The 21432-nt window shown below is 35.6% G+C and overlaps 1 protein-coding gene across 3 annotated transcripts in view; it reads left to right on the top strand.

Moving 5' to 3' along the window:
- Positions 1-21432, top strand: part of ZDHHC4 (zinc finger DHHC-type palmitoyltransferase 4) — a 38705-nt gene that overhangs the window by 15998 nt on the left and 1275 nt on the right. For all 3 annotated transcript variants that reach the window (XM_051967145.1, XM_051967140.1, XM_051967152.1), the window contains 4 exons: positions 3482-3555; positions 10400-10578; positions 13764-13889; positions 16411-16655. In XM_051967145.1, the coding sequence (XP_051823105.1) occupies positions 3482-3555; positions 10400-10578; positions 13764-13889; positions 16411-16655 (624 nt within the window). The remainder of the gene's footprint in view (positions 1-3481; positions 3556-10399; positions 10579-13763; positions 13890-16410; positions 16656-21432) is intronic.

Below are 21432 nucleotides of genomic sequence, written 5' to 3'. Positions count from 1 at the left end.
TGTAAAATTAACTAAACTCTATAAGCATTGAATCCATAAGGCATCAGCACTATATTCTAGCCCAATGAACTAACTAGATTATAGGGCTTATGATACTCTATGAGGGGAAAGAAAGGGAGGGAGCAAACATTTATTAACTACTTACTACTTGACAGGCATTTTGTAAGTGCTTTGCAGTTATCCAATTTGATCTTCACAATAACCCTAGTAAATAAATAATAGTATTATTCTAGGTTAGGAAACTGAGACAGATGAAATTAACTGACTTTCCCAGAGTCTCATAACTACTTTGTATCTGAGGTCACATTTGAACTCAGATCTTCTGACTTCAAGCACAGTGCTCTAGCACTGTGCCACCTCATTGCCTCTATAACCAAAATATAACATAAAACACATAAAATATAACAGCATTAGACATCCCTAGATGGGAGAATTCATAGATAACTTGGTAGTAAAATGTTTGTCTTTTACCAATAAATAGGAAGAATGCATTCTGATTATGCTGTTTGCCCTGGTCATAGTAGAGAGCCATAGGAAATTAACAGTAAAACTTGCTATAAATAAATATAGATAGAAATAGATATATAAGTTCCAGGCAGATTGTTTTATTTATACTCAGCTAAATTAAGAAATGTATTTCTGTTATTCATTTGGCAAGTTAAATATTTGAAGAACAATGTGAGTGTATGTGTATTCTACCTACTCTCAATACTCCAACTCTAAATGAATCACACATAAAGTTAAGACTTTTATCTTTGTTTTTGTTTTGTTTTATTAGTTTGCTTATTTATTTTTTGTTCTTTCCTGTAAGGAGTTTTTTGATGAATCTATAGTACTAGCATCAGATTCTGGAAGGGTCAATTGGCCAATACATTGAACAATACATTGAAAATGGAAGAGAAGTAGGGAAAGGCAGGGCCCCAAGGTGGCAATTACATGTAGAAGAAATTTAGTGAAGCTACTCTTAGAAATTTGGGAAAGAATGGAGATGGCTTTGGAAACACAAATGGAGGTACAGGTTGGAATAGAAAACAGCAAGGAAGCTGTTCCTAAAAAAAAACAAAAAAAAAAAACAGTGTGTGGGCCTTAAAAGATAAACAGAACTGAGAAGGCTAATAAAAAGTTTATCAGTTGTCACTGATGAATGAAAGGAACTTTGATGTACTTCCATTTTTTTTCTCAATAGTGTTTTATTTTTCCTATTATATGGAAAGATAGTTTTCAACATTAATTTTTGTAAGATTTTGAGTTCCAAATTTTTTCTCCTTCCTTTCCTTCCCTTCTCCTTCCCAAGATAGCAGCCAATCTGATATAGATCTTACATATTCAATCATTTAAAATATATTTCCATATTAGTCATGTTGTGAAAGAAAAATCAGAACAAAAGGAAAAAACCATGAGAAAGAAAAAACAACCAACCAACCAACCAAAAAAAAGAGGTGAAAATAGTGTGCTTCAATCCACATTCAGTCTCCACAGTTCTCTCTGGATACAGATGGCATTTTCCATCCCAAGTCTATTGGAATTGCCTGGGATCACTGGATTACAGAGAAGAGATAAATCTATCATAGTTGATTATCACACAGTCTTCTTGTTGCCATGTACAATGTTCTCTTCGCTCTACTCACTTCACTTAGCATCAGTTCATGTAAGTCTCTCCAGGCCTTTCTGAAATCATCTTGCTGATCGTTTCTTACAGAGCAATAATATTCCATAACATTCATATTTATCAATTTACTCAGTCATTCCCCAACTGATGGGGGATGTTTCCAGTTTCTAGCCACTACAAAAAGGGCTGCTATAAACATTTTTGCACATACAGGTCCCTTTCCCTTCTTTAAGATTTCTTTGGGATATAAGCCCAGTAGTAACACTGCTGGATCAACTGTATGCACAGTTCTATAACTTTTTGAGCATAATTCCAAACTGCTCTCCAGAATGGTTGGATCAGTTCACAGTTCCACCAACAATACATTAATAGTACTTCCATTTTCAGTAGATGGAGATGAAGGCTGGTAACAGAAACTGTCATTCTCTTGATTTATTTGGAGATCTTTATATGATGTAGAGCAGAGACATATTCTTGTGGAAGAGAACTAAGCAGAGGCAGCATAGTATATTGGAAATGATTTTTAATTCAGATAGAGAAAGCTGAGTTTGACTTCTTCCTCTGCAAATTTCCTAGCTGTTTGATGCTGGGCAAATCAGTTGATCTCTGTGGGCCTCACTTCCCCAACTTTCCTAACATTTCTCATATGCATCCTCTTCTCTTCATTCATACAGCCAGCATCCTTCTTCAAGTTCTCAATCACCTCTCACTTAAGAATAACTTTCTAGCTGATGCAGCCCCACTCTCAAACCTCCTTCTTCTCCAAATGCTCTGCTCAGCAGCCAAACACGTCTTCCTAGGGGTTGACCATTTGCCTTCTCACTCAAGAATCTTCTGTGACTTTCTAGGACAAGTTTAAAAAACTTCACAGTGTGTCTCTACCCTTTCTGGAGAGGTAATTTATATATAGTTCACCCTTCTCTTTTATACACTCAGGGTAACCAAACAAATCTGATAGTATATTAATGATTTAATTTTTTTTAAACTCAACTTGAACTTTCATTGTGTTGGACTTCTTGTGACCATTTAGAAGAATCGGAGATTTTCTACTTGTGCTTTTTTCAGAATGTCTCTCTTACTTATGATTTCTTCATTTCTCAAGTCTCTGTAATAATTTTTAATTGATGTTAAATTTTTTGGGGGGAGAGCTCTGGGCCTGCCATGAAGCTTCCCAGCAGGTGGTGCTGGGGAGGGAGTTCTGAAAAAAGGTGAGGCAGGACAAGGTTATAAGTCATAGTGATCTGTCTCCCAAGTGCTGTGCAGTGGAGCAGATAAGAGGGAAACTCCAGTTAGAGTGTCTACGCTGTCCGATGTGGTCCAGCTGCTGGGGCTGCCCAGTCAAATGCTATTTCCTCAATAAAAGACAAACAGTTGACTCACAGAAATTCTTGGTAAATATTTGTTGAACTGCATCAGCATAATTTTGTATCATGCAGAAACCCACTCTTCACCTTTATTAGTGGATTTGTTTCTCCAAAATACTTTTTTATTTTTATAAAAACAAAACCTCATAGCTATAAAGGGAGATGAAAGTGGGATAATATATTCTAAGTGCTAAATCAGAATTTACCAATGAGAAGTTCTCTTGCATAAAAATTTCATTTTGAGAAGACTAAATATTAGGGTTTCTTTTAGAGGTTTTGTGTATAGTAGATAGAATGCTAATATTAGAAAAATCTGGTTTCATATTCTACTTGCCAAATGGTCTAGCAATGTGATTGAGGCAAATTACTTAGAGAAACTGAAGCACAGAGAGGTTATCTTTGAAATGAGGACAGACTGAATTGATACCAAAATTAAATGAGAACATATGTAAAATGCTGTAGAAACCTTGTGATATGTGAACATTTTTTATTTTGCTTTGTGTTTCAGGTGTTTTCACATTTTGTGCCAACGTGGCTGCAAAGAGCTACACAAAAAACATTTCATCACCTCTTCCATACACGGTATTTATTTACTAAATGGAGTTTTTACTTGTACTTTTCCTGGCTTTATTTACTAATTATTGTTTTCCATTTCCTTTGGGGAAGTTATTTATAGATTTGTGACTTTTTTTTAAATCAAGGACTTCTCTTAGATGCTAGCACTCTCAAAAGTTGCCAGCCAATTTAGTTTAGGTTTTTTGGTGAACTAAGAGCTCACCAACAAATTCAACAAATTTATTTATTAAATATTTACAATATGCTAGACAGGCTGATAAGAGTGGAAGATACAGACACAAAATTTAAACATTTTTTGCCCTCAAGGCAATTTGTACATAAATAAGTATTATACAAGAAAAATTGAAGTGTGAAAGAGGATTAATCACTAGAGGGGATCAAGGAATATTTTTCTTTTTTTTTTCCTTCAAGTTTTTTAACTTTTTTTTTTTTTTTAAGTTTTGAGTTCTAAATTCTATCCCTCCTTCCCTGCTTTCTGTCTCTCCTTCCTTAGACAGCAAATAATTAGTTATAGTTATACATGTGCTATTATGTAAAGCATTTCCATATTAGTCATTTTGTACATGGAGACTCAAAAAGAATGAAAAAGTAAAAAGTAGTGAGTTTCTGTCTGTATTCAAACAATATAAGTTTTTCTTCGGAGGCAGATAGTATGCTTCATTATTAGTCCTTTGGGATTGTCCTGGATCATTGTATTGCTGAAAATAGCTAAGTAATTCACAGTTCTTCATCGAATAATATTACTCTTACAGTGTATAGCATTCTCCTGGTGCTGTTTATTTTACTTTGCATGAAATTGTAAGTTTTTCCAGTTTTTCTGAAATCATTCTGCTTGTCATTTCTTATATAATACAATAATATCCCATTACGGTCATATACCGTAGTTTATTTAGCCATTCCTCAAATGATGATCATCTCTTTGAGTTCCAATTCTTAGCCACCATAAAAAGAGCTGCTATAAATACTTTTTGTACAAATAGGTCTTTTTCCCTTTGGGAATATTTTTCACACAACAGATCACACATCAGTTGAGCTCTGAAAGAAGATAAATTTTCTTGAATAGAGGACTTTCAAGAATATCTATTTAAAAGACCAAAATTGAGTAGGAACTTTGAAATATATAAACACAAGACTTAAAAGAAACCTAGAAAAGTAAATTAATTTGAGTAATTAGAAGGGACTGCATTATAATGTAATGCTAATATTTTAATAGAAGGAGAAGAAACAAGTAGTCCTTTATAACCTTAATGAGAGTATTGAGGGAATACAATAAGAAAAACATCTGACTTGTTGGGTGGAAGGAAAGAAAAAAAAGGGTTTTTCTATTCTCTATTCTTAGGGCTTTAGGAAGGAAAGAAAGGAGGTTAGTAGATGGAGAGATTAGCCTTGTGCTTAGTTCAGGTTCACCCTCAGACACCCAGAGGGATCCTGTGTCACTCTGGACAAGTTGATTAACCTCTCAATGCCCAAGGCAACTCTCCAAAACTTTAAGATGCAGAAAAGACTGCAGTCCAGCATTCACAGAGTGAATTTTGTCAGATAAGAGTTCACTATGTCTTTAAAATCATAGGTCTAGTTCCTTTCCCTAATAAGTCCAGGAAAAGATACTGAATAGATAGAATACAACAGGGGACTGTAGCAGAAATTCACTTTAGTGAGATAGAAACCAAATAACAAAGTGAGTAAAGATGGGGAAGGAAGAAATAGTATGATATTAGTAGCCATCATCTGTACAGCACTGTTAAGATGTGCAAAGCACTTAACATATGATGTTATTCAATCCTCACAATAACTCTGTGAGGTAGGTGCTCTTATTATCTTCACTTTATGGATGGGGAAAGTGAGGCAGGACAAGATTAAGAGACTTATCCAGTATTACACAGGTACTAAATGTTTGAATCAGAATTTAAACTCAGATCTTCCTAACTCTAAGTCCAAGACTGTATCCACTGAACCACCAAGTAAGTGGTTTCCTAGAGAACATTTCTTAGGAGTTTGACTGTGACAGGGAAGAGAAAAGGAAGGCATTAATTCAAGGAAATGATAAGAAGTGAGGGCTTTTTTGGTTAGGGAAGACTTGGTCATTTTTGCAGGCATTAGGAAAGGAACTAGTAAATAGGGAAAAATTGAAGATTCTATAGGATTGTAGTGGAAGGGGGATGATTATGGGGCAGTTCTGCTAGAGAAGGAAAAGGGTGGGATTATAATCATATGTGGAAAGAATAGCCTTAGTGAGGAGAAGGGCCTTTACCATAATAAAGGAAAAGAAAATGGGGGTAGGGGGTGTCAATTGGCTTTGAGGTGGAGAGTTCATAGAATATGGATTCTATTTTCTCACTGAAATATTGGTCAGGGTCCTTAGCTAAGTGAGTGATCATAGGAGTTTGAGTTGTAGGCTTGACGGGAAAGAAGACATGGTTTAAAACAGCTGTTGCAGGGAGAGAGAATAAATTAGGGAGAAGTAAAAGAATTGATTTACCATAGTGAGGGTGTTGTTGAAATTAGATAACATAAATTTGTAGTGAGCTAAAACAGCACAGTTTTGTGATTTCCTTTAACTCTGGTTCAGAAGGGGTTGGGTCCAACTTATGAAGGGGAAAAAGTAACTTCAGTGTAGGAGTTATAGTTTGGGAGAATACTTTAGGACAGAAATCCTAGAGATCATGGTAAGGATGTAAAATAGTTTTAGGAGGAGTAAAGCATAAGGAGAAATGAAGTAATAAGAAGTTACTATCAGATAAAGGAATTTCAGAATTACCAATGATGAAATTGAAAGACTTGAAGGGATTGGAGACCAAACTGTTTGAGAGAACATCAACATATCTGTAGATATAAGGGCATGAAAAGAAATATTCCAGAAGCAAAGAGTTTGGGAAAAAAGAGATGGAGGAAGAGAAGAGCTTTATTAATAAACATTCAACCAGTAATATATGTTTAACTATGCCACGCATCCTATTAAGCACAGAGGATATCAAAAAAAAAAAAAAAAAAAAAAGCTAAAAATAGCCCCTAATCTCTAGGAACTCATATTATAATGGGAGAGAGAAAGATCTGTATAAAGAATGATGGTGTAGCTAAGTAGTGCAGTGGATAGAGCACCAGCCCTGAAGTTAGGAGGACTTGAGTTCAAATCTGGTCTCAAACACTTAATACTTCTAGCTATGTGACCCTGGGCAATTTACTTAACCCCAGTTGCCTCAGCAAAAAAAGGAAGAATGATGGAAGGTAGCTATAGAGGGAAGGTACTGCAGTTAGAGCATGCAGGAAATAATTATAGAGGACATAATGGAAAGACAGCTAAACATGAGAGCATGAAGGAAGGATAGCAAGGGAAAGGGAGCTTTTGCACTGGGATATGTTGACTAAATCAATGGGAATTGGGGATCAAGAAATGCAAATCTGCTCACTTTATGGACCAGATTGTTGGGGACTTTATCTTTCAGCACCCTGTAATGTGGACAGTGACATAGGTATGGTGTTCCTTTTCTAAATACCAAGAAACTGAGCTTGGGTGGGCAGTGATGGCAGAGAATTCAGGATTGAGGTTTGGGTGGCCAGGGATGCGTTTGATTTTACATTTGGCACCAAGTTCCAAGGTTGTAAATTCATGGTTAACAACCTTAAGCTATCCCACACATGCAGCATGCATTTGGTTCTGTTAAGTCCAGCTTCTGAGATGCTTCTGACTTTTATTCTGGCATCTGATACTGTATTAGGACCAGTGCATTGCCTTCTTTGAGATCCCTTTATTTCTAATTCTATGTCTGGTGCCTAAAGGTTCTCATTTTCTGGTTCCAGATATAATCCTTAAGGTCCTAGGTTACTAATGTGGTACTATATCTGTGATCCTACTCTTTCCAGCTCTACTCATAAAAGGAATGGCTCCTAGACCCTCCCAAACAAAATTAAGGAACATTTTTACCTCTTTTTTAAACTCGTTTCCTGGTGCTTTCAGGAGTCAAGCAGGCCACAGCTATGCACTGAAAACAAACAAGAAAGAAAAAAGAGGAAGAAAAGAGATTATTTTAAAAGGAAGAAGAGAGAATATCATACCCTGGGAGTTGGAAAAGGGAAGATGATAATATCAACATGTAATGAAGTTCTAATTAAAATAATGTATCATAGGCAAGCATAAAATAGAGATCTGAATTTGAATTATAACATTTAACTTTTAAAAAATGATTATAGAGTAAGAAGGATAAAACGATATAGCAGCATTTAAAGTGGAATGGGTAGGTATCACAATATGTCATTACAAGTTGGAATATAGAGGTGTTCACTCCTGCAGCAAGTGAACAGGAGAAAGGTCATCACAGAAGGGAGCTGAGCCAATAAGGAGAGTGAAATAGAGTGGAGTCTGAATAATAGAGAACTAGAAAAACAGGAGAATGAGGGGAAAGTTGAAACTAGCTTCCAGGAGAATACTTGAAAGAACTCCCAGAGAGGCTTTTTGCTAATGGTGGCCCATTATCAAGTGCAGCCTCTTACTGTAGTTGTTGAGGCTTCTCTCAGTAGCTCAGTCCCTGGGATGACATCACTCTTCCTAAAAGACTGGCATATCAGAATAGAGCCTGCTCTCCCCTGAGGGTTGTTATCTTTTTTTCTTCTTTTCTTTTTTTCCCCTCTGTGAGCCCACTGTGTCTTTAACTTTCATAGTGTTATGATTCCTGAACCCACCTAGGGCTTAGCCAGGGGTTACCTGGAGCCAGATTTCTTTCTACCTTCCTTAATGTTTGATTTTTTTTTCCTTCAGAAGGCAAGGCCATATATTCAGATTCCCCATAGCTGGGGAACCAGCTCTTTCTAGTTTCCCAGCATCAGAGTTTTGACCAACTTTCATATTACTATGATTTTCACAATGCTACTTATAGCTTATAATTAACATTCTCAGCATTTAATTTAGGTCAGACAAAAGCAACTCAATCTGCAGTAATTTGATAACCCAAATAACATAGATTATCCTGATAAATACATTCTCATTATATGGCTACAGATTACTTCTGTTATCTCCATAGTTTCTGTTGCAATGATATCTTTGAAGAAGGCTTAGTTGGCAAAAGGCAGTCCTCAAAACTTATAGAGAGACTACTGAGTTAAGGTCAGATTATCATAAATATGTGTGATGCTGTGGTGTTCATATTACTTTACAGCAGCTATGTTCTGATGAAGTCATTTATGAGTTCTATTACTCAATAACTCAATTCATTATTTTAGTATTTTTAAAATTACATTGTTCAGAGCATTGATTAAAATGGGTATTGTGGACTTTTTCCTTATTCCAGACCAACAGAATCTTGTCAAAGAAAACTTATTACAGTTTCTTGCTCAACATTTTCATGCATATTAACCCTGTAGGTATTCTTTGAATGTGTTAAGTGCTTACTAACATCTTGTAGAACATGGGTTCTTAAGCATGGTTTACACAAATACTTTGATTATATTTCAATATAAATGGCTTCTTTTGTAATCCCATGTATTTTATTTCATGCATTTAAAAAAACATCCTGGGGGGAAAAAACATTCTGAGAAGGGTTCCATAGGCTGTTCACCATATTGCCAGAGAGATCTATGATGTCCCAAAAGGTTAAGAATTTCTTTGTAGAACATTTTTTGGTAATGTTTCTGGAATTACTTTAGGAAACTGTATTTTAAAGGTATTGTGCAGGGCTCATATAGGAATCTTCTCTTTAAAAGTAGTTTTTCAATATCTAATGGTGGATATTTATTAGCATCTCTGAAAATACAGTGCAAGTCTTGAAGAATTTTGTTTAAATTAAAAGAAAACAATGTACAGAACATAGGTAAATATTGTGGAAAATAAATACTCTCTTTTACTATTGTGATAACTAGCCAAAATGATTCACTGTTACTTAGACTGAGAAGTCTGATCGGTTTCATTCACATTTTGGTATTGTCTTTCTGGTACGTACACTTTCTGTGTTTAAACTGAGATGTTCCTCAGTTTATGAAGTTGGTTTCTGAAAAATTGGATGTAAGTGAAATTTTTTTAAGTCTGCCTCTTATTGAATGACCAATTTTGTGAAGTCATTTAGCCTCTCCAGTTTTGAGTTTCCTAATATATAAAAAGAAGTTTAGAAAAAATGATCTCTTAGCTTTTAGTTCTAATATTGTATCATATACATAAAATACAGAATTCAGAAGTCATGTTACTCCATCCCCTCAAGAACTGAGATTGAAGGGAGAAGGCCTTTGCCTATAGCTTCCTATGGTGGAAGCAAAATAGGGGTTCAAATCCAGGCCTTCTGACTCCAAATCCAGCACACTGTACTGTTCTACCTTTCTACCTAAACACATTGCTGGAGCTTGAGACACAAAGAAATCTGATTTTGGGCTATAATATCCAGAAGGGCTTTTTCCATTTCTAAAATTCTGTGATTCCATAACTTATTTAGTCTTTCTTAGACATCTGAATTTTCATATGCCTGACAATTAAAAAAAAAAAAAAACACCTGAAGATTTCTATTTCATACAATAAAAATCTTTTCAAATGTGAGGATTCTCAATCATGGGGGTCACAGAAGTGTAATAAATCTATTGCCTTGACATTTCTAGTTTTGAAAAGTTGTGGTAATTTCTGTGTTAGGGGAAATGTTCACTTGTATATTTAAAAATAGAGTAATTCAATGAACTTTAGTGATCATAAAGTTACCAAAAGGTTAGATTGAGAGAGAATCTAAGAGATCATGTAGTCCAGTACCTTTATTTTACAAGAGCAGTTAAAAGAAAGCATTTGGGTTCTTCTTTAAATAATGGAATGTCTTCAGCACAATCTGAGTTAACATTTAGAAAACCTGATGTAATGAGACTTGTACTTATTTTTTTTTTTCAGAAACTATATATTCATCATCTTGCACTTGGCCTTAGAAGGGGCTGTTTACAGTGAATACACATGGGAGATATTTCACTACTGTCTAGAACTGGAGTTTTCACTGTATCATCTTCTTCTGCCCTATGTGTTATTGATTATAAACCTGTTTTTTTTCATTTTGAGTTGTACGACCAATCCTGGTAAGTTGAAAATCTTGAACAATTAGCAATATAACAAGGAACCCAAATAAATAAGACAAAGGACAAAGTAATCAACCCCTTTCTTAGAAAGCATACTTTTACCATAAAGTATATATAAGAATATGTATATTCAAACCATTCAGAAATCAATAAAGGATCATAAAAGTCAAAATGAAGGTATACAAAATAGAATTTGTAGGAACTAAATAGATGTTCCAGGATTAGGAATTCTAGAACATAGTATTATGAATAAACCACTGTACACTTTTATTTAAAAATTGTTCTATTCTAGGTAGCTATGTATTTCATTGAAAACAGTTTTGGATTTGGAGTTGGTAAGACCTGAATTCAAATCCAAATGCAGATGCTTACAGCTATGTGACCATGGGCAAGTCACTTAACCTATCTGTCACTTAACTTTTCCCATTTGTAAATCAGAAATAATAGTCATAGTGTGCATCTCTTGGAGTTGTTGTGAAGATAAAGTGAGATACCTGTAAGTCACTTTTCAAATTTTAAAGCACTTGCATAAATGCTAGTTATTAGTATTATTGCTACTGAAATGTTCATAGGAAAAAAGGAATGAGATCTATAATCAAAAGTATAGTTAAGTTTATAGAGAACAGAGGTTACTTGTTTAAAGTAAAAAAAAAAAAAAATGGAGAACCAACCCATAAAACTTGTCTATCAATAATAATAACATTGAGAGAAATTCTTTTATTGGTTTAAGTATTTCATTATGGTCTTCTAGGCAGATAGATCTGTGATTGATCTTTTTACTCAGATTTTGAACAAATATTGCCATTGTCAAACCAGAACTATTCTGTCTCTGCTGATATAGCAAAGCCCAATTACATAGCCCATTTACATATACAGTTATATAGCCAAATGCATATACCATTTCAGATTTTCTTCCCAAGTAGGGAAATAAAAGATAAAAGGATCATTGATTTAGAAGCAGAAAGGATCTTAGAGGTCATAGAAACTTAATTTTACTTATCCCTCATTAAGCAGGGCCTTTTTTCTATGCAGTTTCCAGTTTTTTATTGAAGTTCAAAAACCAGGACAGCTGAGTGGTATGTTTCACCAGTTTTTTGCCCCCATGCTAAACAGATCCTAGCATGGAGGAGCAAAACTTCTGAGCTTCTCTTTGTTCACTTGGCCTCTCCTTCTATCATTTCAGAACAATTAGTCTTGAAAATGGGGAGATAGCGTGAAATAAGGTTAGACCTCCTTCAGAGATTTAGGATGACTGTGGTGGTTTTTGTTCTTGGATGGCTTTTTCTGTATTTCTTTGTATCCTTTTGCAAAGGATATTCTGCAAGCTGCCCAAAGTCATGAGCTTGGAAAATATAAACTGTAGTCAGCAGTAGCTATGCTTTTGAAAGGTTTTCCACTAAAACTTAGCTCAGTGTACTGTTGGCATTTTTAGATTTTAATTTTCCATTTTTAGTATTCTGATAAATCTTGAAAGTATTCTTCCCCCCAAAACTAAGTTGAAACTGTAAGAAGTACTTAATTTCTGAGGGAATTATCCATGTACAAACAATAAATGTAATTTATCTTCTGAGTGTTCATGATAAATATAATATATGATTTAAATCTGTTCACCCATTCTGAGAGTGCTTTAATACCATTGTTACTAATTATGTTCACTCCTAAACTTTGACTTGTTTTTTTCTGGTCTGCTTTTTTGTTGTTGTACACAGGTGCATATACTTTGGGGAATTAAAAACTCTACCTATCAGTGTCTCATATATATCAAGACTTTATCATCACAACTTCCCAAACAGGCCTGCTTCTTCCTGGCCCTGGAAACCACTTTCCTCAAACTTCCTAAAATCAATACTTATTTACTTAGGCTAAACACAAAATCTACTTTTAGAGTAGATCCTTATACAGTCATATTTACTCCTTAGTATTCTACATCTTCTTTGCAAATGCACTCAGCAGCTTACTGCATATTTCCTTCTCTTTCTTTCTCTCTCTTTCACTCCCACTTCTCATAATCACATTTAGGAGTCAGATCTCAAGTCATTGTAGCAATTAAGTTATCTTTTTTTTGTTATTAGTCTTTTTTTAAAAAAGTAATTATTTTCTGGTTATACATGTATATTAACTTTTTAAATACACATTTCTTTATGAATCATGTTGGGAGAGAAAAATCAGAACAAAAGGGAAAAACCATAAGAGAAAAAAAAAAACAGAAAAAATGAACATAACATGTGTTGATTTACATTCAATCTCCACAGTTCTCTTTCTGGATGTAGATGGGATTGCTTTGCATCACTGAACTGCTGAGAAAAACCAAATCTTTTTTAGTTGACCATCCCACAATCTTGCTATTCCTGTGAATTATGTATTTTGGATCTGCTTGTTTCACTCAGCTTCAGTTCATGTAAATCTTTCCAGACCATTCTAAAGTCAGGCAAATGACAATTATCAAGAGAAAATGTTTTCCCCCTGAAAGTGTTAATACATACCTCATCTTCCTTGCATAGCTATATCTTGGGAGTTAGTTAGGGGCTTTATCCCTTATTATTCTCTCATTCCTGTAGTTCCCTTGGCTCAAAGAAAGAATTCTATGCAATAAAAGTATATTTTATAATGTCTAAACAGCATTTCATTTTTAATAATGATCTTTCTCTTCATATTCTATACATGTTAGAAAGTACCTCAGCCACCTGATCAGTTATTTTCCAATTTTCACCCTTTCCTTCTTTCACTACTTGAGCTTCTTTTGCTTTCATCCTTTTTAATTTCCTTTGAACTTTGTCAGCTGCTTTGGTCAGGGTTTATTGCTGCTCCCTTTCCTTGACCTCCATGCAACTGCTAAGTAGATAATGGATCTCTCTTTTTTTTTTTGAAGGTCTTGAAGAGTGCCTCAATGAGACTTTTCAAAGCCTTGCCGATTTTCACTGGTTTTCTGATTTCTTTGCCCTCTTTTCTTTTTGTTTCATATCACTCCAAACTCTTTGAAAACAGTGATTATGTTTCATGCATATTTTAAATTCTATATAATATCTGCCATACTACTGTTGACCATAGCAAAACACTCGATTCCCCATTTTAGTTCATTCAAGAATCATTTTTCCATGTGCCCCTGGCTTCCCAAAGTAATGCTTCTTGTAGCTTTGCTGACTTCTTGTGTATAAGGAATGGAAATTATTGCTTTTGTTTTACAGGGATAATAACAAAATCAAATGAAGCATCATTTCTTCAAGTTTATGAATATGATGAAGTGATCTTCTTGAAAAACATGAATTGTCCTACCTGCAACTTGAGGAAACCTGCCAGGTCAAAGCACTGTAGTAAGTGTTTCTTTCTATGATTAAACTTTCCCTACTTTCCCTTCTTCCCTCTCTCCCCTTCCTTCTTCCCCTGTCTCCCAACTCCATTCAAATTTTTCAAAGGAATCACTATATTGCTATTTTTGCTCAAAAGGAAAAAAGTTTGGATCCTAGGAAACATTGAAGCAGGGCTGAGAAACCTTTTAGCCCTTGCATTACTTTCATTTGGATTGCAAGATGATATTACTTTGACCACACTTGCTATATACAACTCGGTGAATAATATCTCTTCTTAATCGGCATGGCTATGTCAGGAATAAACTTCCTTAGAGGAATAAACTCTTAAGAGTTTATTCAGGGCAACAATTTATTTCTGATTAGATTGTATACTTTTAGCCTTACTAGGGCCCAGCTAGAATTTTTAAAATGCAGCATATGTATGTATGTTGCATTTTTGGAACTCTCTATGTAGACAGAGTGGGTATTTGTCATCTCAGACAAATTTGCTGACTTCAAAGTTTTCTGATTCTAGTTTAGCAAAAAAGCAAGAAATGTTTCTAGAGTTCTCTAATAGAAGAGGAAAGTGCTAAATAGTCTTTAGAAAGGTTTTTATATACTATGTAAACATAGGAAGAGGAGAAATTTTTGTACTGTAAATTGAGAGAACAATGAAAAAAGAATAGAGGACTATCTGGATTTGGAGTCTTGAATAGGCAGGCTAGGATTCAATATCCAGCATTTCATACCTGTCTGGAGGGCTAAAAGCACAATCCAAATTCATAGGAACCTTGCCCATGGCAGGGAGAATAATCAAGAAGGGAAATCAAAAATATTTTTTCACAAACCTACCATAGTCACGTAAATCCATAGAGCCTAAGCAAAGACTTTTTGCCCTGATTTTTAAGTATCCTTAAAGAGCAATGCAAGAAGCAACATAGTAGAAAGACTTCTTCAGAGTCAGGGAGATCTGGCTTTAAATTCTGTTTCTGACATAAACTAGCTATGAGATCCTAGGTAAATCAGTCAGTCAGTCAGCAAACATTTATTAAGTAAGTGCAATGTCCCAGACACTGTGCTAAATACCAGGAATAGAAATAAAGCCTCCCTACCTCCTTCCAAACAGAGCAAAGAAAACAAGTCAAGGAAAATACATTCTGATTGGGGAATCAGATGGCAAATATTTAGCTACAAACAAAGTTATTTACAATATATGAAGGTAATCTGGAAGTGGAAAACAGTAAACAATAGGTAGGGGTGGAGGAATCAGGAGAGATCAGGGAAGATTGCTTCCAGAAGGTAGGAAGTACTGAAGAAAGCCAGGAAACTGGATTGGGGGAGGGAGCAGAATATTCCAGGAAGATTGGAGTCTTCTGTTTGAGAAACGGCAAATAGTCTAGTGCTGTTGGATCAGAATCTAGAAGTTAGCAAGTGTTAAGCACTTGCTGTGTGCCAGGCCAAGCATAAGGAGGTAAGTAAGGTATAAAAAAGCTGGGAGGGTAGGAAGGAAATAGGGCCAGAATATGAAGCTCTCAGGGTACCCAAGAGTTTGCATTTTATCCTGGAGGTAATATAAAGAACCATTGGAAAGAGGGGAAGGAGAAGGAGGGAACATGAGGGTGACATGGTGAAATCAGTTAATGTTGGGGACAGCTAGGTGGTACAGTGGATAGAGCACCAGGCCTGAAGTCAGGAGGACCCGAGTTCAAATTTGACCTCAGACACTTTACACTTCCTAGCAGCGTGACTCTGCGCAAGTCACTTAATCCCAATTGTCTCCGCTAAAACCAAAAAAAAAAAATCACTCGATGTCAGTGCTTCCTAGAGAACTCCCCAAGACTAGAGCTGCAGAGGTCTGGATCTGCATTGGTGGAGAAAGGTTTTCTTCAGGAACTCCTCAGGAAGGTGAAGTCATAGGTCCAAACTTTATTTAAAAAGAAGAAAAAGGAGGAGGAGGAGGGAGAAGAAAAACAACATGGAATTGGGAGTCAGGAGAGCCAAGAACTGGCCATGAGTCTGACATTGCTAACTCTTCATACCAATCACTGCTTTCTGGGCCTCAGTTCCTTATATGTGAAAATGAAAAGGTTGGTTTGGTTGATCTTTAAGAAACTTTGTAATTCACATTCCAGCTTTTAGAACCAATGACTTGGGAATAGAAGGTTTGCATTGGTCCTCAGATGAGTCAGAGCCCTGGTTGTACTTAACATAATAGATTTAGAGCCAAAAAGGATTGTAGACAATCATTTTACAGGAATTTGAGTCCCAGGTCACAAAACAAATGGAGCAAGAATGTGAGCCTTCTGACTCCAATTCTCACTATTGTATCATGTTGCCTGTAAGTGTCGTGGAGCCCTCACTTCTTCCAAGCCATGTCATTATTCTGAAATCCTAAGTAGTAATTTGTGTAATGATATCACAATCCACTTGCAACTTCAGGAATAATTTTGATGAAAAAAAAAAGAATAGATACAATTTCAATTGAAAAAATTTAAAGACACATAAAACATTGCTTATTCCTGGTTTTTCTGTATTTGTGATATAGGTGTATGCAACAGATGTGTGCATCGTTTTGATCATCACTGTATTTGGGTAAACAATTGCATTGGTGCCTTAAATGCAAGATACTTTTTAATCTACCTCTTGACATTGACTGCAATGGCTGCAGACATTGCCATCATAACTGCAGCATTTCTAATCCGTTTGGTGCTCCTTTCGGGTATGACAATGGGAACATATTTTGATGACCATGGACATGAACAACCCGTTGATGTTGCCTTTCTTATACAGGTAACCACACTTTAGTTTGCAAGTTCTTTACTTGGATTTGCTGTTTAAAAGGAATAGTTGTTCCTCCCATTAAACATGAAATTCTTTTTTTGTCACCCTTAAATTCAACAGATTATTTATAAGCTTTGTTAAGGAACTACTCCTATAAAAAGCACTGTACTACATACCAGGAATACAAAGATAGAAAATGATACTGTTCTTACTTTTGAGAATTTTATAATCAAATAGGATGACCAGAAGCATATGCACAGAAATACTGTACAAGGTAGTATGTGATGATAGTAAAGGTGAACTCTAAAGTGTTGTAAGAATTTTCAAGTAAGGTAGTAGGGATAAATGAGAGAGGTGTTCACTGAGGTAACATCTAACCTGATTCTTAAAGAAGAAGGATGTTAATGTCGAGAGGTAAAATACCTGACAAGATCAGGACCAGTTTGGCTGGTACTTGGGGTATATGAAAAATAGTATGAAATTAAGCTAGAAAGTTAAGTAATTGAATAAATTTATATTTTATGCTTTAGGAAAAGAGAGGGACATTGACAATTTTTTAGACAGGTGAAAAGACTTTTATTAGAAAAATCAATTCTGAAATGTGTGAAGGATGCATTGGAGGAAGGAAAAAGTTGGAAGTGAAGGAATCAATGAATAAGTTGTTAGAATATTTCAAAGAAAAAATAATTAGGACCTGAATTAGGGTAGTGACACTTTGAATGGAGATAAAGGGAGTAGATGAAGACAGTATTGTAAAAGCAGATTTGACAGGAGTTGATTATAGTAAGATTGGATGTGAGGGTGAGGGAAAAGGGAAATGCAGAAATGACTCTAAGGTTTTCAGCCTGTTTGGAAAGATGCTTTTACCATCTACCACAATAACAGAGTTGAAAGCGGGGATAGATTTGGGAACATATGTAAATTCAGATAGAAACCTGTTAAGTTTGAGATATTAGATAACCAGTCTGAGATATACAGGAAGCAATTGGAAATGTGGGATGCAAGCTTAGGGGAAATTTTTGTGTATAGATTTGTGGCTCATAGGCATAGTGGTGATAATTGAAGCTATCAGAGTGAATGAAATCAGGAGGAGCATATTGACAGAAAAGATAAGAGGCCTGCAATAAACCTTTAGGGAGACACTCCCCTTTTCAGAGATGGAGAAGAAAGGTAATACAGTTAAGGGAGACAAAGAAGGGATCCTAAGACTAGCAGCACAGGAATCAGGAGAGTATAGTATCATGAAAACTGCAGGATGAGGATGAGAGAATATTTGAGAGGTGATCAGCAATAGCAGATGCTTAAAAATGTCAAAGAAGATGACGTCTGAGAAAAGGCCCTTAGATCTAGCAATTAAAAGGTCAAGAGCCACCTTGAAGATGTAACGATATCAAGATATCGTTAGATTGGTAGAAGCTGAAAGCCTAATTGTCAGAGATTGCATAATGAATAAGGAGGTAAGGAAACAGGCAACAACAATAGACTCATTTTTCTTTTTTAATTTAAAAAAAATTATAATTAAGGGGCAGCTAGGTGGCGCAGTGGATAGAACACCAGCCCTGAAGTTAGGAGGACCTGAGTTCAAATACAATCTCAAATACTTAACACTTCCTAGCTGTGTGACCCTGGGCAAGTCACTTAACCCCAATTGCCTCAGCAAAAAAAAAAATTTTTTTAATTATAATTTAAAACTTTCCATATACAATTTCCATATTTGCATATACAACACCAGAAGAAGAGATCTGGTTTGTTTTATCAAGTTGGTGAGATTTTTCTTTTTGTTTTTAATTTTATTCCTTATCTTTAATTTTCAGAATTTCTTTTTAGCTGAGATTTAGTTGAGTTTTGCATAGCCAATTCATTAATTTGTTCTTTTTCTCTTTTGTTGACTAAAATTTTAAAAGATATAAAATTTCTCCCAAGAATTACTTTAGCTGCATCCTATGAAATTCATAATAAGTATTTAACTTAATTGTTAATATATTGTCATATCTTTTTTTGATGAAAAATTCTCTTGTTTTCAAGGGATTTTTGGGATTCAAGGGATCTACCAGTTCTTTGGAATTATGTTATTTAGTCTGCAATTAGTTTTTAATTTTTTTCCTCAAAGACCTTTTGTTGAATGTAATTTTTATTGCATTGTGATATATTTAGTGTTTCTCTACATATATTTGGTCACATTCAAACTTAATTAAGTTTAAATCCTGTCTCTGACAAATACAGGCTCTGTAGTCTTGGACAAATTATTTAACCTCTCAGTGATTGGTATAGGTAAAAAGTGTTTCCTTACCCAAAAGGCTCCTAAAAAAAAATCATAGATCCAGTCCTTATCCCTGATTGAGTATAATAGTACTGTCATTGGGAGACAGTATGGCATGATAAGATAGACCAGCTTCAGAACCAGGAGATTCTGATTGAAATCCTGTGTGACTTTGGGCCTGTCACTGCGTCCTCTCAGGATTCTAGGGAACTCTGGGTCTGTGACTTGTACTGAGGGAAGGTATTCACTCACCAGGGAGTTCCCTAATCTGTAGTCTTGCCTAGGCACCTTTCTGAATTCCCTTCTGCTCACTTCTATGTATTTTTAAATGTTTCATTGATTTTTTTCCCCTTCTTCTCCTCTTTTCTTTTTCTTTTTTTTTTTTGGGGGGGGTGGTGGTGGGGCATCATTGTTACCAACCCTGAGCTCAGTTTCCCAGTTTTACCCTCTCCTAAAAAGCCCTTCTTTATAACACATAATTTGTATTGTAAAATAGCAAATATGTATTGTATTAGGACAGAAACACATATTTCATTCTTCACCGGAGTCTTGTCACTCTTAGAGTCAACTGGTGGTACAATGGATACTTTTGGATGGATATGATGGAGAGACAAAGGATAGGGAGAGCTAGGCCTGGAGTCCAGAAGACATGAATTCAAACCCACGCTTGCACACTTGTTAGCTTGGGCAAATTCCCCCTCAGTTTGCCTCTGCTTTCTCATCTGTAAAATGGGAATAATGATAGCACCTACCTCTCAGGGTGGTTGTGAGAATCAGATGAGATAATTGTAAGATGCCTGGCATATGGCAGGTGCTATAGAAATGTTATTGGAGTTGTCGTCATCATCATCATCATCATCATCATTGTCATCATTATCTTTCTGCCAAAAGGTGGGAAGCATGCTTCATCATCAGTCTTCTGGGCTTGGCTGATCAGTGCATTTATCAAAATTCTTAAATCTTTCAAAATTGTTTTTCTTCACAATATTTTTGTTAGTAATTCTAATTCTGGTTGCTGCCCTCTGCTTCATTTCATACAAATGTCTCTAGAGTTTCCTGAATCCATACCTTTTGTCTTTTCTTATAGCACTAAAATATTCCATCATATTTGGTGTTTGGTCATTTCAGTCATGTCTGGATCTCTGTGAATCCATTTGGGTTTTTTTTTTTTTTTTTTTTTTTAAGCAAAGATACTGTAGTGGTTTGTCATTTTCTTCAGTTCATTTTACAGATGAGGAAACTGAGGCAAACAGAGAGAAGGGAGTTGCTCAGGGTCATACAGCTGGTGAGTTTCTGAAACTGGATTTAAACTCAGGTCTTTCTGATTCTAGGTCCACCACTCTGTCCACTATGTCATTTCTTTGTACTTTATTCTATTACCATACTATAATTTGTTCAATTACTCTGCAATGATATACACCCATTTTGTCTTCTCTTAGTTATATCCAGTTGCGATTATATCTAGTGGTATCATTGTTTAAAAACCAGTTTGCATAGATGAGTGACTTAGAGAGTATGCTTCCAAATTTCTTTTCATAATATCTATACCACTTCAGATCTGTATCAAATAGCGCATCAATGTGCCTGTTGTTCCTGAACTCCACCACATTTTTCATTTTTTATTATCCTCTGTAACCTTGCCTAATTTCTTTTGGCTGTTCTTGTAGTCTTAATGGAAAACGTAAAAATCTAACCTAGAAAGAAAGAGCATCTCTAGCTGTCATTGTCATACTTGGTTTGTTCTTTCCCTCAGCTTTATTTCCTGAAGTAGAACCCTATACCAGAGTCACCCCTGTCTCCTGCTACACTTTAAGAGGACTGGGCCTCTTTGATTTTGCTCTGTGTCATCTGGGTTCCTAAGTGGACCTTTACTTCCTGGAGTTAGTTATCCCTCTTTGATCTTTGGGGTTAATAACACTGGATCTTCAGATCCCCTCCATGGCATATCAGGAACAGAATGATAGGGCACCGACTCCCTGATACTAGGGGTATCCTGTGATGTGCATGATTTATGCTTTGCATGCTGCCATTGTTACTTCCAAGGTTTCTGTTGTAGGTTTCTAACAACTATGGGGATTTCTTGCCACTTTGAGGCTTTCTTATTGTAGGGGTCTGCTCTTGTTCCCTTTTGTTCTGACCTGGCTCTCCGTGAGCTGAGAGGCTACCAACTTGTTTACCTTTGCTGATAGTCCCTTTTTCCATTTCATTTTTGAATGACTTTTTTGTGCAGTTCTGGAATGAAAGAAGTCACTTACTCTAGTTTTTCATTGAATGTCCTGGTCCAGGGTAATTTTTACGTTTTTGCTAGACTGTGAAGTGAGTATATACCTCTATGCAGGCTCAGTCTTGGCCTGAAGTCTTAAGCCATCTTTACATCTTCCCACCTGGGTTTTCCATGTAGGTTCTTTGATGTACTTATTCAGTGACTAAAGCTAGATAGCAATAGAGGCAAAGGATCTCCTCTTTCACCTCCTCAAAAAAATTTAAATAATTAAATATAGAAGGGGAATACCCTCAGGATTTCTG

This window comes from Antechinus flavipes, chromosome 1 (genome assembly GCF_016432865.1).
Source record: "Antechinus flavipes isolate AdamAnt ecotype Samford, QLD, Australia chromosome 1, AdamAnt_v2, whole genome shotgun sequence".
Lineage (NCBI taxonomy): Eukaryota > Metazoa > Chordata > Mammalia > Dasyuromorphia > Dasyuridae > Antechinus > Antechinus flavipes.
The sequence above is the reverse complement of the archived record's forward strand: the minus strand, read 5'-3'. Positions and strand labels throughout refer to the sequence as shown.